Source organism: Solanum tuberosum, unplaced genomic scaffold (assembly GCF_000226075.1).
Source record: "Solanum tuberosum cultivar DM 1-3 516 R44 unplaced genomic scaffold, SolTub_3.0 scf00175, whole genome shotgun sequence".
Taxonomy (NCBI): Eukaryota; Viridiplantae; Streptophyta; class Magnoliopsida; order Solanales; family Solanaceae; genus Solanum; species Solanum tuberosum.
Genome location: NW_006239098.1, coordinates 355736 through 372926, shown reverse-complemented (window position 1 = coordinate 372926; position 17191 = coordinate 355736). Strand labels below are relative to the sequence as shown.

Genomic DNA, 17191 nt, shown 5'->3' with positions numbered 1-17191 from the left:
AGGATTTAGAGATACCTAACTTATCACTTTGCATGTAATACACTAGAAAAGGATTGCTGTTACTAGGATTGCTGCGTTATGAGATTGTGGGGAACACGTATACCCTAGTTATTTCTCTTATCTTGATAACAACCAAAGTTGAGTTTGATTATTGATTACTTATTAAGTTCTTGCTATTTGTTTTACACAAACACAACCCCCCTTTTATTATCTGTTTCTGGAAATAACTTGACTAATTGAATATAATTGTTAGTTAAAGTAAAGTCTAAACCATTTTCCTTGTGGGATCGATCCCAACCTACAAGTTGGGTTCTTTACTTGATAACGATCGCTTATACTTCTGTAAGGAGGTGTAATTTGAGCGTATCAATTCTCTCCATGAACTTTCGACACATAATAATTATCTATAAATCCCTTCTTCAAAATACGAAATTCAACTTTATCTGGTTTCATGATACATTTGCATTTGGCACAAGGACACGTAATTGTGCTTTTTATAAGAAAATCAATTCTAGTTTTTGCCTTTGCAATAAATTCTTTAACCCAATTTATAAATTCCACCCTCAATCCTACACGATTAGGATGAGTTCTATCATACATCCATTTACGATGTGCAAATTCCATCTACATAAATAAAATAATTAAAAATTTAACTAAACAAACTAGCAACAGTCCAATTAAGAACACATCTATAAATGAAATCTTAAAAATGGAGATTTTTCAACTACATAATATAACAAATTGTTCATATTTGGAATAAACTTGTTTAAGCAAATAAGAAAACACCACATATTATAGTACTTTTCAAGACATAATCTTGATAGTTAAGTACAGAGAGACTACAAGACAACAAAATATATACTCTGGATAAGCATAATCAGTACTTCATAAATTGAAAATAGAAAAGCTTAAAGTTTCAACTCACCGGTTATGAAAAGAGAGATATAATCAAGAGTATAGAGGAGACGCCTTCAAAGTGGTCAAGAAAATTAAGTAACAATCCAATTCTGTAGAGAAAATTAAGCACACATTAAATCTAATTTGTTGATAGAAGAAAAAACAAATAGAAGGAGAAAAAGGAAAAAGTGGAAAAAGGAAATGGAACTTGCTAAAGTTCAATCTAGTTATGTATTGGTTTGATTAGGCAAGGCATGATTAAGCAATTTCATGAACATTTAGTTTCCAGAAACTACTTCTAGAAGTTGATGAATTCTATTTTCAAAGCTCGACCCATTTACCGAAACAGATATGTTATAGTCAAAAAAGTAAATATGAAATAAATATATAAACTTTAGCAATTCTATGTATATATATAGTACATACGTCCTAACTACGGAGTGGTAGAGATGATCCATACAAACAAATTAACCCACACTTTCACTATCTCTTGCTTCTGGTCTGCCATAATTTGTCACCATTATATCCTCTTGCTAATCCGCTGCTAGCTGCTCTCCTCCCTATTACTCACTCTCTCATATATAAACCTCGCATCACTTTAATTCTCCCACCTAAACCCCACTTAACTCCCCCTCACTCCCAATATTAGAATATCATAGTAGCTACTTAAATCCTCTTTAAGTATAAACTTTCTTCTAATAATGGTTTTTACAAATGGGATCTCTACTACCTCTATCCTTCTTTTTTCCTCTAAACAGGTACAATCATTCTCATCTTCTTTGTTGAGATCTGTATACTTGCAATATTTTTCTTATTTGTTGGGATCTGCTTAAAGTTGTGATCATTAACATTTTTTTGGTCTATTGAGGTGTTAAGGCAAGTGGGGTTGAAAGGAAGAAGGGTAAATCTGTTGTAGGGCAAGAAATTCAACAATAAGGCTTCAAATAGCCAATTAGTAGCAAGGGAGAATCCTAATGATATTGCATTTGACCAGAAATCAAAAGTTGCTCTACATAGTATAGTTAATAAAGTAAAAATGAAATGAAGTTGTACACTTTAAAAACTGTGTATACATATAGTACGTGCAACCTAACTAAGGATTGATGGAGCTGATACATACAATTAATTTAACTCATACTCTCTATCTCTCGCTTCTATTGTGCCAAAATTTGTCACCATTATATTCCTCTGTTAACTGCTCTCCGTTCCACTATTCACTCTCTCCTATCGAACACTCTCATCACAACCTATATACATACATTCTCTACTTCTAGAGTGTTCTCTTACTTCTATTGTTCTTGCAAGTTTTGCACTTCTCAAATCCAAACCAATGTTAAAAAACAAACGAGCAAAGACATAAAGACACTATTAAAGTTGTCATGTATTTTCATAAAGACACCTTAACTTTCAAAGTGTCCTATCACCCCACAGAACTATTTAATATCGTTGTAAATGGGCCATTTTGACCCATTTCCTCGTCTCGGTTGTTGCCACGCACATGAGGCGCGTCATTCAATGTTTTCACTGCCATGGACCAGTTTAAAAGTGCCACGTGTCATTTTCTTTCTTTATTATTATTATTTAATCAATTTATGTCATCTTCTCCAATTTTAAACCCAAAATAGCCGTTGATAGCCCTAATTTTTCGATTTCATGGTTTTCTCCATAGCAAGATCAACGTTGGTTCTCTCTGTTTGACGACTTCATCATCTTCCCCAAGAAAATAAGGTAGGAATTCATTTTATCTTTTAATTTCCAGTATAAAATGTTAATTTGAAGTTTTTTATGGTTTAATTTCTTCTGAATTTTGTGATTAGGTTTTGATTGAAAATGTCAAATGCAATGTTGAATCGTATTTGTAATGATGAGAATGATCTGATGTTGCGAGTGAAATTGTGATGCAAACATGGTGACTTACTATCAATGCAAACTTCATGGTCGGAGCATAATCCAGCTCGAAGATTTTGGTCTTGTCCACGCTATCATGTATGTTTCCTAATTCTTTTATGGAGATCTTTTGTTTATGTATTTTTCTTTAATTTGTTTTTTGCGTATTTTAGGAGGATGCGTGCAACTTCTTTCGATGGAGGGATAGTGAAGATGTTGATATACGATCCAAATACGTAATTCCGAGATTAGCAAAGAGAATTAAGGAGTTGAAAGAAGTATTGGCATCTTATGAAAGTCATGTTGAAAGTAACCAAGTCGTGATGAAGGAGAAAAAGAAGAGCAAATGTTGTAACTTGAAGCTAATTGTCTTGATCATTATTGTGTGTTTTCTATTTTTAAGTCTAACCAAGAATGTGAAGGATGGAAGTTGTAGGTGTGTGCAACCAAAATTTCCATAGACATCTTTAGTTACTTCAAGTTTTTGAAGTCGTAGGTGTGTGTAACTAGAAGCTAATTGTATTGATCTTGCTAGTTGTAGGTGTGTGTAACTTGAAGGATGGAAGTTGTTGAATGCTCAAGTTATTGTTGGTCTTTGTTGTTGAAATAGTTATGATTTGAACAAGTTGTTAATGTATTTGGTTCTCTTGTCTATATTATTGTGGCAACCATATGAGAAACTTCAAAAATATGTTCAACTACAAATAAAAAAGCAGCAACAAAACTGATCAACAAGAGGACTTCATTGCAGCATAATCATTCAAGTTTTGCTTGGTTACACACAAAGTTGAGTTTGATTCCAACCAAAAACAGCACCAAAATATACATAATTAAATTTTGTTTGTCAAAATGAACAAGACAACATCAAAATGCCCTACTTCCATGGCACAGAAGTCTTCCTACTTGAAGTTGTTTGGCTTTGGCTGTTAGCAGTAGCAGCAGCTGCAGACCTAGTTTGGATAACCTTTTTAGCCCGCATTCTTTCTAGGTTGCTACTAGTAATAGTTGTCTTCCCCTTCCATTTTGAATCCACGTACTGGTGTGTAGCCAATATCACCACTAACAACATCAGCCCTCTTTGTCACTGTAGTACTAGTATTGATGACTCTTCTACTTGGCAATCCAGGCTGCTTAGTCAAATAAATACACATTCAAATATAAGACATTTTAGGCTTGCATTGACAATTGTAAACTTACATTGAGAGTTGTAAATCCATCTTCAGCTTGGTATATGCCAACACCTACCATTCTTGGCCTTTTAAAAGGTCTTGTTTGTCCTCCACTGGTGTCCTCATATTCTACTGGTCTCTTCCCTCTTTCTAGGCCTCTTCCACTGTAGGTTACTTCAGAACTAGTTTGACTATGTTGAGCCATTTCTCTTCCTCTACCCAGTCCTTCATTCATATTTCTTTCTTGAGGCACTCCTCTTCCTCTACCTATTCCTGCTCCTCTACCTATACCTCTACCTCTACCTATACCTCTCCCTCTACCATTTACAGTCTGTACTTTGAAACCAAAATATTAAAGCATATCTATTTTGTCTAAAACTAATATAATAATTAGATATATTACCTCTGTGTTTGAAGCAATTCCATGTGATTGAGTTGGAACACCTATAAAACTTGAAACTCTTCCTTTGCATCTTCCTCTACCACTTTCATTATTTGTGGTGGCCTGTGAAGAATCTTTATGTGGTTGAGTTGAACTACTAGCCCTTGCTCTGCCTCCTGCTCTTCATGTGCCTCTTCCTCTACCACTTTCATTATTTGTGGTGGCCTGTGAAGAATCTTTATGTGGTTGAGTTGAACTACTAGCCCTTGCTCTGCCTCCTGCTCTTCATGTGCCTCTTCCTCTACCACTTTTAGTAGTCTGTATGTTAATATGTAAATGCATGTACATATAACTTACATTTGAAAGTAACAAATAAAAGTACCTCTGTCTGAAAAGATGGTTCAGCTGACTGACTTGGACCAGTACCTCTTGCCTGAGAAGATGGTTCAGTTGATTGACTTGGACCAGCTTGATTTCTTGTAGGACATCCTCTTTTATTGTGTCCTTGTATACCACATTTGCTACAAGTCATAACAACAACTCTTTTGCTAAGCTTTCCAGTTTTTCTACTTTCATCTACTTCCTTTCTTCTAACCTTACCTGGTCTTCCAGGCAACTTCTTGATCTTTGGTGGTTTTACAATTGGATTATTTGATGTTGGCCACATTTTCATGTTATTCATTGGCTGAATAAAATGGGCATATGTGTTGAGGTAGGTTTCATTGCTATAACAACTAGCCACATAATGAATTGGTTCCAACTCCTTGTAATGAAGGGCAGCAACACCATGAGGACAAGGAATGCCCCTGAGCTGCCAGGATCTGCAACTACAACTCCTACTAACAATGTCCACAGTATGTGTAAATCCATGGTGTTTAATCTCAAAACCTCTTTCTCCATTCCAAGTCAAGTTACATTGCATAGACTTTTCAATATTTTCTTGCAAAATCTTTAAAGACATAGGAGATATATCAGTGATCAAAGTGTTTGAGAACTCTCTCAAATCACCAATTCTTTTCATCATCTTCACCCTTATCTCCTCAAGCATTGTGATGATCCTCAGGCCGTATCCAAGTATTAAAGCTTTCTGCCATATTGTTGTCCACAACATCACATTTGCTAGTCTTGAAAATACTTCTTGCACCATGTATTCAAGTTGTACCATAAAAGATCATCCAAACATTCTTGTCCTAATTTCTTCATTGCCTGTATATTATCCTTCATCTCAGCTTCAAATGTGGATTTTGCAATCCTTCAAAACATTCTTCTTCTTTCAACTCCTTTCCAGTTTTTACACAAATTTGCAAGAACACGTCTTGCACATTTTCTATGTTCAACCAGTGGCAATACATTTTATACAGCAATTTCTAGTCCCTAACAAACCAACATAACAAAAAAAGAATAATTAAAATGCAAAACTCAACAACAATACAACAGTAAGATCAATAAGATAATTACCTTTTGCATATCAGTAATGATGGATAGTTGACGCCCTTCTCCAAGGTCAAGATCATTCTTCACTAGTTTAAGAAACCATGTCCAGGTAAACTGATTCTCAACCTCAACATCTGCCCAAGCAATAGGCAGCATTTGGTTGTTTCCATCTCTACAAACTGCCACTAACAACAGGCCTTTACACACACCTTTGAGAAAACGCCAATCAAAACCAATCAACCTCCTAACACCTCCAAAAAATGCTTTATTTAAAGTATTGAAACAAACATAAAATCCTTCAAAAAAAATTTGCCCAGTTTCATCTTCTTCTCCAACCTTCACTACACAACTACTACCTGAATTACTCTTTAAAATTTCATCTTTATAATAAAAAATCTTACCATACTCCACAATGTGATCACCCATGCTCTCTTGTAACAATCTAGTCCTAGCTCTTCTCACTGTTGTCCTACCAACATTAATATCTAACTCCTTTCTAATAATGTCATGCAACAACACAATGCTGATGTATGGCTGTTGAGTTATTCTTTCTTTGTATTTGGTGGCCAAAAACTTTTGAGTTGCAAAGATAGTTATGAGTTGATGTCAAACATTTATGGACAGGGTTGTATGTTTTAACAATGAAATCTCCACTAGTTCTATCCTTACTTGCACACAACAACCAAGGAGAAGTCTCTTTACAACATCTCACTCTAACTCTGCCAGGCTCATTCACATATTTTTCAATTTGAATATGTTCTTGGACTGCATATCTTGTCACTGTCACTCTAAATTCTTCAATAGTTCCAAAAACCAGTCCTAATTCCCAACCAATCTTTTCAGAAGTTGCATCAAACACAACTCTATTTGGGATTTTCCTCCTCCTAACAGGTTTATGCATACTTGATCAACCTCATCACCATCTCCCCAACCTATTTCATCATCTATTTCAAAGCTAGGAGATTTCATCACTTAGATAGTAAGGCTCATCACCTCCTAGCTTACCAACTAAGCTTTCCCTAATACCAATATTTGCCTCATCATACCCTATATCTGGACCTTTTTCATCAACATTAATCTGATCTAAAGTAGTACCTCTACTTCTCCTTTGTGACCTTTTGAAATGCCTCTTGGTTGTCCTTATATCTAAATACTCTTGATGGACATCACTGTTAACCTCAGTATCTTCATTAGTATCCCCTTCAGATCCTGGTTCATCTTTTACTTCATCATCAGTTGGATCATTATCTATTATAGGATCGAAGGAAGGAGGAGGCACAGTAGAGGAGAGGGTGGAGGCATAGTGGAAGAAGGAGGCACAGTAGAAGGAGATAATGGAGGCACAGTAGTAGACTAGTCTTTAAATGGACTGCTGGAAGTTTCAGAAGGACCAGTTGTAAGGATGAAAGGAAAAATAGAAGTAGGAGGCTGATTATTAGGGTTAGAAGCCTCATTAAAAGATTTCCTCACCTACCCCACTATCACTCACATTGGGGACAAACTCCAATTCAAGTGGAGCCTCATTAGCTTCACTAACCCCATGAAAAACATACACCTCCACTGTATCCCCATCATTTATCATATTGAAAAGGTCAAATATAACCTTATCATTATCAACAAGGACCAATAACCCATCCCACTTAATGAAAAAATCATAATCTACTGTATATCGTAGTTCCTTTATGTAGTCCCTCAACTCAAAATAAGACATCCTATCAACATCTACATCTAGGAATTCTGTCACATGCCCCCTAATATATTTAGGTGGGGGACCAAATTCTATAACCCCCCCCCCCTCCCATGATACCATCTTAGAGTTATCAGAGTAAAAGTCATCCTGAAAAAGCATGTAACAAAGACAAACAGAATTCAAACACACATATCAAGAACAAACTCTAACAAGCTGTACATAGCAAACATAATCACTAACAAACAACAGTAGCAGTAGCACTAACATTTAGCCCCATCACTAAATGAACAAAAGATTGTTTACAAATGTATAATGTACAAATTGACGTCTACAAATGTATAAGCCCCAGCACTAACATTTATCCCTAACAGTGACAAAGAATGCATAAGAGACTAACAATACTAACATTTAGCCCCATCACTAACAAAACAAAAGCACTAATAGTAGCAGTTGATAATGTACAAATTGAAGTCTACAAATGTATAAGAGACAAATAATAAGATTCGAACTAAGTGGATAACATCAAACCCTAACCTAAAACACAATCACTAATAGTCGCACTAAGTCGATAACACAAAATCCTAATCACTAACAGTCGCACTAAGTCGATAACACAACACCCTAACCCTAACAGTAACAACGAAAAACTACAATATCCTAACAATGGCAACTATATGAGGTCGATTCCAACACTTTTACACTATAATAATCCCTAAAATCATAATAATCGAAAAAAGAGAAAATATTTATCATATGATGTAGAGCCCTAACATTTTAGACCTTCAATCTCCAAGAATCTTTACCAAGACACATCAACAACGAGATTATCAACAACAACACGACGAGAAAACTTTTCTATTTCTTCAGATTTTAGGGAAAGTTGAGAAATAAGAAAAGAAAAGGAAAAATGATTTTCTTCAAAGAACAGGGTCGGGTCGGGTTGAATTATATCATAGGGAGTGAGCAACACGCGCGACTACATAGACGAGGGAATGGGTCAAAATGGCCCATTTACAAAGATATTAAATAGTTCTGTGGGTGATAGGACACTTTGAAAGTTAAGGTGTCTTTACGCAAATACGGGACAACTTTGATGGTGTATTTATGTCTTCATGACAAATCATTTTCTTCCACTTTGATAACTACATTGACTACTCATTTTCTTCCAAAGCAGTACAAAACAAAGAATACAAGTTTAAGAATCTGAGAAACATAGGTCAAACATGACCATATGAAAAGGGAGAGAAAAAAATACAAGTTAATGAGGTGATGCTACACGATTAATTAGTAATGAAAGCAGGAACAACCATTAGAAAACAAATAGTAATAACAAGCACTAAAGCTTCTTGATTGACATCTATATTCTTCCACTTGTGGTTATATTTGTGAACTTATTAAGTGATATAGTAATACTTACTAGCTATTTCACATATCAACAAATCTCTGTTTGTTGTTTAAATTCATTATTGCTAGCACTTGGAGGGTCACATGAGTTCTTGCCTTATTTTTCTTATACTTCTTCCCTCATGTCAAAATTCAAAAGCTTCTCCTCTATTCTGTTTGTAAGTGCCACAAATTTTAGAGGGTATAATCAATTAGACAGTAATTTTCAGATTGTCAAAATTCAAACGCTCACAATACTACTTCATCACTCTATTGAGATGATTCTTTCTCAACATTGCTAGCTACAAGGATTTGGACGACAAATATTTAACATAATTCATTATATTCAAAGCTTTCTCAATATTTCTAGCTATTCCTGCTCACTTTCCACATAATGCATAAGGCATTCGAGCAAGTTATTCAACTATTTTCATACCAATAAACGAAATCTAACTACAAAGAAACTATACATGAATTTAAAATTGCCATGATAAAATACTAATTGGTTGAAGATAATCAAATAAAAAAGAGATGAGGAAGAGCCAAGATGCGAACAACAGTCATTATGATCACACAACTTAAACACTAATATATAGAACAAAAAAAACAAGAACACTTTAAAAATAATACAAAAAGGGAGGAGTCAAGAAGAGAAATTTCAGAACTCCCAGTGATCCGTGTTTGTAGAGATGACGAGGAGAATCTAGGTTTTTTTTTCATCCCACCAGTGATGCTAAGAAGGATTTCTTTTTATCGTAGAGAAAGTCATGCTCAATTAAGGGAGGAATTATCAGTCCCATGTACCATCAGAGTGATTTTTTAACAAAAATAATTCCACTGATGCCCTGATTTGAGCTTTAACACAAGCAGAAAATGAGAGACTACTGTTTTCTCTAGCGATCAGGTATCCTATAGTTGCTTTCTCAATATTGCTAACTATTTCTAAAACCCTACCCACTCAAAAGGAAAGGAAAACTTCCGCAGTAGTTCAATGAAATTGAAATTAAAACTCTACCCACTCAAAGGGAAAGGAGAACTTCTACGGTACTTCAATGGAAATGAAATTAAAACCCTACCCAGTCAAAAGGAAAGGAGAACTTCCACAGTACTTCAATGGAATTGAAATTAAAACCGAAGGAGAAAGTTTGCATACCTTTGCCAAATCTAAATCTAAAGATTACAAATAGAGAGAGACGAGGTAATCTCTCTGAGAGAAACGCACGAGTAACCTCCCTTGGTGTAATCTCTCTGAGAGAAACGCACGAGACTACTGTTTCAATCTCCCTTGGTGTAATCATGACTTTTCTTTTCGTCTGAGAAAGAGAGACTATTGTCTCAATAGGCTAAATATTTTTATTTGCATTAGACAAAATAATAAAAATTATGCTAGACAAAAAATAAAATTAACTTTAAATAAAAAATCACTATAAAATGGTGGACTACAGTAGTCTCCATTTGATAATATTTTTGAAATTATTTTAATAAGTTTCCGACTACTGCAATCGATAACCAATAAATTATTTTATTGACTATATTTCGCAAAACTTCATGATTTCAGTAGTAAAAATCATGGTCGAGAAAAAAATAAATAAAATATAAATCTTAATTTGCCGATTACAGTAGTCGAAAAAATATCTAGAATACCGATTGCACACTTGTAGTCGGCAATTGTAGTAGAAAAATAGCTTGTTTCTAGTAGTGTTTGAGCATGCTAAATTAGAGGAGATGTACCTAATGAGTAAACCTATGATTCTTTGTGCATACATGTGAATTTTTTTGTGAGTGCGAGAGTTGTGCTTTGATGCTTACTCCTTAATTTATATTTGATTCCTTGATTTAATGGATTGACTATTTCTTCTTGTGAGGGAAGTTTCATGATAGATATATAATGTTGTTAGCCTTCTTTGAAGGAGTAGGTGAGCACGTTTAATATGATTAGTTAGAGCCTGTCTTTGAAGTTAGGAGGATAAAGGTTTGTTATTTGTTGTAGACCTTGTATACTGATTGAGAAGTGCACTGGACGTTGTGAATTGTTGTAGGGCCTGATTATTCGTATCAATCAAAGTGATGGTATTCTTTGATTTGATTGATTGAGATGAGCTTTAATACTTAATCGAGTACGAGCAAAAGTTTAAGTGTGATGGAACAATGTGAGGCCAAAAAATTACATATTTAACCATTATTTTCCTCAAATTTTAATACGTTTAATTTTCTTTGAAGACTTGATTATTATATTTATTTATATAGGTCATAAGGAGTAAGGTGTATGCCCATATGCCTCCACTCCACCCCTCTGTATAGATTTATTTTATCTTTTATTTCACCCGATATCTGAGTTTTAAAATGAGTGGTTTCCATAAATAAAATAAAAAACTTCATATTATAGCTTGATATTATTGTCGTTGGATTCACATGATTATTATGATTCATGTGCTATTGAAGATGCAAAAATATGTACCAAGTGTCAAGGGGTCTTATTAATGTGAACGGTTGCAAAAGTATACTACTTTTACTCTATATACAAAAATATGTTAAGAAAATTTGTATGATAGTATTAAATTGAGGATCCATCACTCTTGTAACAATCCCAAAACCTCATGAAGAATAGTCAATCAAAATTAAATTCAGGACCCTCTTTAATTATTTCTTCTATATATTCCTTTCTTTATTGTTAACCTTTTATAACTTTTTAATCTAAATAAAGTTTATTAGAAGTTTTCCAAGCTGGAAAATCGTTGGAAGTACTACACAAGACAATGTGATAAAAGAGTGTGCTGCAATGAGAAAAGCACGTGTAGTATGTGTAAAGTAGCAAGTTTCCATGAGTTCTCCTCATGCTTATAGTATATGCATTAAGGCCTTCTCATCAATGTCCTACACATCAAGTTTATCTACATATACACATATAGTGGCGTATGCTGGATTTTTTTTAATGTGAATAGTGTTGATCTATTTTCGTAATTTGGACTTGAAACTAAGACGGTTCTAAGTCTTTACTTAGTGTCCCAAATTGATATTTATTTTTGTATTATTTTTAACCGATGTTAGCTTATTGTATATATACATACAATTTTTTTTTAAAATGTTATTAACACACATATATAAGAAATCTTTTTGTAAAGAGGATTCGGATGACACCTCTAGGTTCCACTTGTAGCAACCAAATTCCCAAAAAGAAGAAAACTACAAATATCTTATGATTCGAAAATCAAGTCAGAGACTATTACACGTCTCGATAAAAGCAAATATGCAAGAAATACTCCAACAAGTGGTAGAAATGAAGAGATGTTTTAAAAATGACATTTGGTTTCCAAGCTATAAATAGAAGAATTCAATCATATCTTGCAACAACTTGACATAGCTTGAACGTTTAGAGGCTCATCTTTGCAAGCTAGGGTAAGTTCAAGAAACTCCTTTTCACTTCCAATATGGTTGTTATCATGAGTGCCAACAATCAGAAGGTATCACTTGGTTGCCCCGATAAGTTTATGGCTACGGAAGCTAAGTTGGGATCCACTATATGTATCAATAAAGAATGTGAAGCTGATGACGATGACGATGATGATGATGATGCATCAAAAATAGCACCAGCAGCATGATGTTGTTCCCATCTCAAAGAGAGATACATATAGATTATAAGAGTCCAATGGTATAAATTTTGAATAATGAATTGGGGTGGAGAAGCTAAGGAAGATATCAGTGCATGAGAGATATCTTAATATTTTCTACTTAATATATACTTATGTGTCACACTTTGTACATGCCACTAATAAATAATAATTGGAGTACTATATAATGGTAGGAGTGACAAATAGCTTCTCATATTTTATATTTTTATTTATATCATATGCTATCATGAACTCCTTTTTACTTGTGCAAGAATCGACAGTTTTGGTACTAGTGGTGTGTGATTTAATTTCGAATTTCTGTTATTTTTGCAGATTACACGTATTGCATAAGAGGTACTCCCTCTGTTTAAAAAAGAATGACCTCCTTTACTTTTTAGTCTGTTTCAAAAAGAATGGCCCCTTTCCTTTTTTGGTAACATTTTACTTTCAACTTTCCACGTGGCATGTTTAAGACCACAAGATTAAAGGGCAATTTTGTACATTTGACATAATTTTAATTTAGAGCCACAAGATTCAAAAGTTTTCTTTATTTTCTTAAACTCCGTGCCAAGTCAAACTAGGCCACTCTTTGTGAAACGGAGGGAGTACTTCTTTCTGAATTTTCATATTCTGAGCATTAGCAAATTGTTATACTCAATTTGTTTATCTTATTTATTTATCTTGCACTAGTATTAGTACATTATAACTTTAACTTTCCACGTGACATGTTTAAGATTAGAAGATTAAAATACATTTTGAGATATTCTATATATCTTTAATTTAAGACCACAATATTCAAAAAAAATCTTTAATTTTAATCTTTATGTTAAGTCAACACCAAAAAACAAATTGAAACAAAGTGGATAATATTTATTTTAAAATGTTTCAACTACATCAACTCATGCCGTAGTAATCAGAGATTGGTAGGATTCTATCTAATCTTTTCTAATTTAGAAATTACAATCAATCCACATAAATAGTTTCTACTCATTCTATTTCGACTTCTAAGGCTTTTTCCCACCAAACTGATCAGCCAAGGCTTTTCCCACCACCTAATTAGATGAGCTTTTAAGACGTTTCTAAGTTAAATTACTATCTCTAAATGGTAGAGCTAACAAATTAAAATCGAGTTTTTTCTTCATAATAATAACTAAGATTCATCCAAAAAGGTAAGGAAGCCAAACCGATTTCGAATTAAAACATAAACAAAAACTAGGAATTTAGAAATGAAGGAGAATCGAACCTAGCTAGGGTTCTTGAGTTGGAATGAAGAGTAATTGACCATGTCAACTTTATTTTAGTAGATTGTGATCAATTGACTTAGTGGGACTAATTTGGAGCGACTACAACAAAAACTCTGTCAATAGCAATAAATATACACAATAATAAAGAAGGCTAAATTATTTACTGGCATTAGTTAATTGTCATTGAATCAAATTTCGTTAAAGGCTTTATGGACATTTACAAAGAGTTCTCATTTCCGCTAGCAAATGTTGCTTCAAGGATAGGATTTTGAGATGAGTTTATAAGATACAATTATTTTTCTCACAAAAAATCATTTTGTTAAGTTGTTCAATGAAACATCTTAAAGAGCTAATTGTGTGTTTGATTGGAGCAGACAAGCACGTACTCCATTTCATTAGGTGTGTAATTAGTTTGAATTCAAAAGTCTTTTTATTAAGGATTGGAACCCTATTTCTATTTCACCTTTTTTGACCCAAGAAAATGTGAAACCTGGGCTTAGCAAACACATAGGGTCTCTTTGTATTTTTTTAAAAAAAAATGAAAAATAACTTTTTCTTTTTCATCCTCATTAATTCTCTGTGTATTCATTATATATCAAACATGCCAAATAGGCCCAAAATTTTATTTAAAAAAATGCAACAGATATTTAGAAACACAAAAGGAAACAAACTACTAACAGTAAAAGGTGGAAACATTTGGAAAAATAGTTTGACTATTCTCATCTTCTTCTCAAATTTTTGGTGTGCAAATCCATGGAGCTCAGTCGCTTCCAACTACGGGAGCTTAAAGGTAAGCTCCTATATGGAATTGATTTTGATATTGAAAGAGGGACAACACAACGCTGGGATGAACTAGATCAGGATTTAGCCAACAAAGAAAAGTTTACTTAACTGCAGCTCCACATAGAATGTCCATTCCCAGATTCATGGTTAAATCGTGCACTCTCCACTGGCTTATTCGACTACGTTTGGGTTCAATTCTACAACAATCCCCCGTGTCAATACTCTGATAGGAGTGCGGAAAATATATAAAAAAAATATTGAAATAAATGAACTGCAATTCAATGTGGAATGAGTTTTCTAAGATTGCCGGCAGCTTCAAGAGCTGCTGGAAGTGGTTTTATACCATCTGATGTGCTTTTTTCTCAGGTTCTACCAGCAATTAGTGGTTCACCAAAGTATGGGGGTGTTACGCTTTGGTCTAAATTTTATGATAATGGTTATAGCTCTGCTATAAAGTCTAGAGTCTGAGATATATATGTGCCCATATAGTTGGTTATGTTGTATTAATTGATGTGATGAATAATGTGATGATCACATAAATTATAGTGAGTAATGAGGATTTCAAAGTTCTAGTTGTAATTTTTGTGTTCAATTACAATATAGTGTTATTACTTGTGTATATGTGAGCCCGGAGCCAAAATAGCAAAAAATTGAGCTAGATTTCCAAAAGGACAACAAAAATAGAGGATCAAACCAAAAGGACAACATTTGGATGAAAGGGTGGATGCCGTTAAATCGGAGGTTGGAAGACTCATGCTGACATGAGCCTTACAACATTAAAAAAAAAACGGTATCAGTTCTACAAATGTCAACATGAGCCTTCTAACATACGATTTAACGACATACATCCTTCCATCCAAAATGCTGTCCTTTTGGTTTGATCCTCCATTTTTTTGCCCTTTTGGAAATTTTGCTCAATTTTTTTGCCCTTTTAGCTACGAACTCGTGTATATGTGCCTCGACCTCAAGCTTTTTAGGACAAATCGGCAAGAAATTCACTTTGTAAGAATTGCATCGTGGGAGTGACTTCTGTGGCGAATAAGATGAGGGAAATGAGATTGAGATGGTTCAGACATGTGACGATAATATAAAGGGATGCACAAGTAAGACGGTGCGAGAGATTGATTATAGCTGGTTTTAGGGAAGATAGTCATGACATGATACATCTTCAACTTACTAAGGACTTGACCCTAGATATATAGGAAGATTAAGGATTAGGACAGAAGGGTAGTAGATAGCCAATCTTTTCATGCTTTCAAGTAGGAAAGGCTGGACTCATGTTCCTATTCTAATCTCCATCTTATTTAGTAGTATTAGTAAGTAGCCGCATTGTATCTTCCTATTTTGTTATTATCTTTTTCCTTTCCACCTTGTTTTGATTATACTTCTTTTGAGTCAATTGTCTATCAAAAACAACATCTCGATCCCACAAATTTACTAGGTTCGATTGAACCCACATATAGGATACTAGTTCCATCCATACCCAACGACATAGGGCTCAGTTGTAGCCTCTTTACAGATTCAGTATTTGAAGCTCCCATTGCTGTAGCCGGGGTTGTCACACTTACTGAAGTGACAGTAGAACCCTTGTCGATGGGTAGCCCTTGATATTTCTCCCATCATTCATGAGTTAGGACTTACTATAGAAACAAGCAATTTTTCCTAATTTAACCACTCGTGAATGAGCATTAAAAAGGAATTCTCAGTCAATATAATAGGAATTAGACCTAACACGATTTCAAATAGAAAAACTTCATTCATTTTTCTTTGTCTGAAAGGAGAAAAAAAGAGATTGAGCTGCCAATAGTCTGTAGTCATATTTGATATTTTTTTTTTGTTTTAATACCATAAAATAATTTATTTTTTTGTTTAATAGTATGACTGCTTTTTGTGGGCTGAAGGAATGTTGGAGAATAAAGATCTCCAGCTCACTCAAGAATAAAATATTGGAAAAGAAAGAACTGACTAGTAGGCACGTTGAAGAGGAAATATGTCACGACCCAAAGAAAGTCATGGGTGACACCCACACTTAACCTTCTAGGTGGGCGAACCAACAAATTTAAGCTCCAAATTATATTAATTGTTCAACTTAATTACGATATACAACCATAATGCAGAAGCTCAAATCTTATTAATGTAAGAAACAAAAATCCACTAGAGTCTAATACATTTATATTTCCAAAACCTGAAAGTCATCTCATCAAGGATATCTATTCTCCAAATACTAAGTCTAAGAATATCAACGATACCGAAATAAATAAACAAAGTAGTTTGTTACCGGAAACTAAGGACATCATGCCATAAACGAGAGAATCCTGTCACGACCCAAAGTAGACCCTAGGCGTAACATGGCATATAGAATCCCGAGAGGCCCTACACAAGCCATTTAGTATACATCATACAAGATAATAAAAGTAAAGAGTTTAAAAGTAGCATTTCATATCAATGGGTTTGACAAAAATTGAAGTCTAAACATAAGTCTCAAAGCCATCTATTACATCATAAGGAGAGAGATTGTGACGTAACCCATACATCACAGACAAAGTCTGAAAATGAAAATAACATGAAAGGGATAAAAGAATCTTGGCCCTTGGATCATGAGGACTCACCATTCTTCAAAGCTTAAACGAATCAACTAGCCATGAATATATGGGGAATATGAGCGTCAGACCCTACATTAGTGAAACAATGTAGGCACAAGTATGCATTAGTAC

At 34.2% G+C, this 17191-nt stretch overlaps 2 protein-coding genes across 12 annotated transcripts in view; both read right to left on the bottom strand.

Moving 5' to 3' along the window:
• Nucleotides 1–10158, bottom strand: part of LOC107061856 (uncharacterized) — a 20915-nt gene extending 10757 nt beyond the window's left edge. For 4 of the 10 annotated variants that reach the window (XR_001474270.1, XR_001474273.1, XR_001474271.1 and 1 more), the window contains exons 1-3: nucleotides 5794–7545; nucleotides 4357–5709; nucleotides 926–1007 (exon numbers count right to left, since the gene is read on the bottom strand). Coding sequence is in view for 1 of the 10 variants with exons in the window: in XM_015311770.1 (XP_015167256.1) it covers nucleotides 990–1007; nucleotides 5794–6195 (420 nt within the window). In the remaining 9 variants the exon portion in view is untranslated. Of the gene's footprint in view, nucleotides 1–626; nucleotides 1008–4356; nucleotides 5710–5793; nucleotides 7546–9995 lie in introns of those variants that run through there. The other 6 variants (XR_001474274.1, XR_001474276.1, XR_001474272.1 and 3 more) reach the window with 6 other exon arrangements.
• LOC107061857 (uncharacterized) lies at nucleotides 3510–4350 on the bottom strand. Of its 2 annotated transcripts, none has more exons than XM_015311771.1 (2): nucleotides 3982–4350; nucleotides 3510–3911 (listed from the first exon to the last, which is right to left on the bottom strand). In XM_015311771.1, the coding sequence occupies exons 1-2, from the start codon at nucleotides 4186–4188 to the stop codon at nucleotides 3780–3782; spliced, it is 339 nt and encodes a 112-aa protein (XP_015167257.1). In that variant the 5' UTR covers nucleotides 4189–4350; the 3' UTR covers nucleotides 3510–3779. The 2 variants fall into 2 exon arrangements, with proteins under 2 accessions (XP_015167257.1, XP_015167258.1); XM_015311772.1 differs by having other exon boundaries at nucleotides 4030–4350.
• Nucleotides 10159–17191: the final 7033 nt, after the last annotated feature.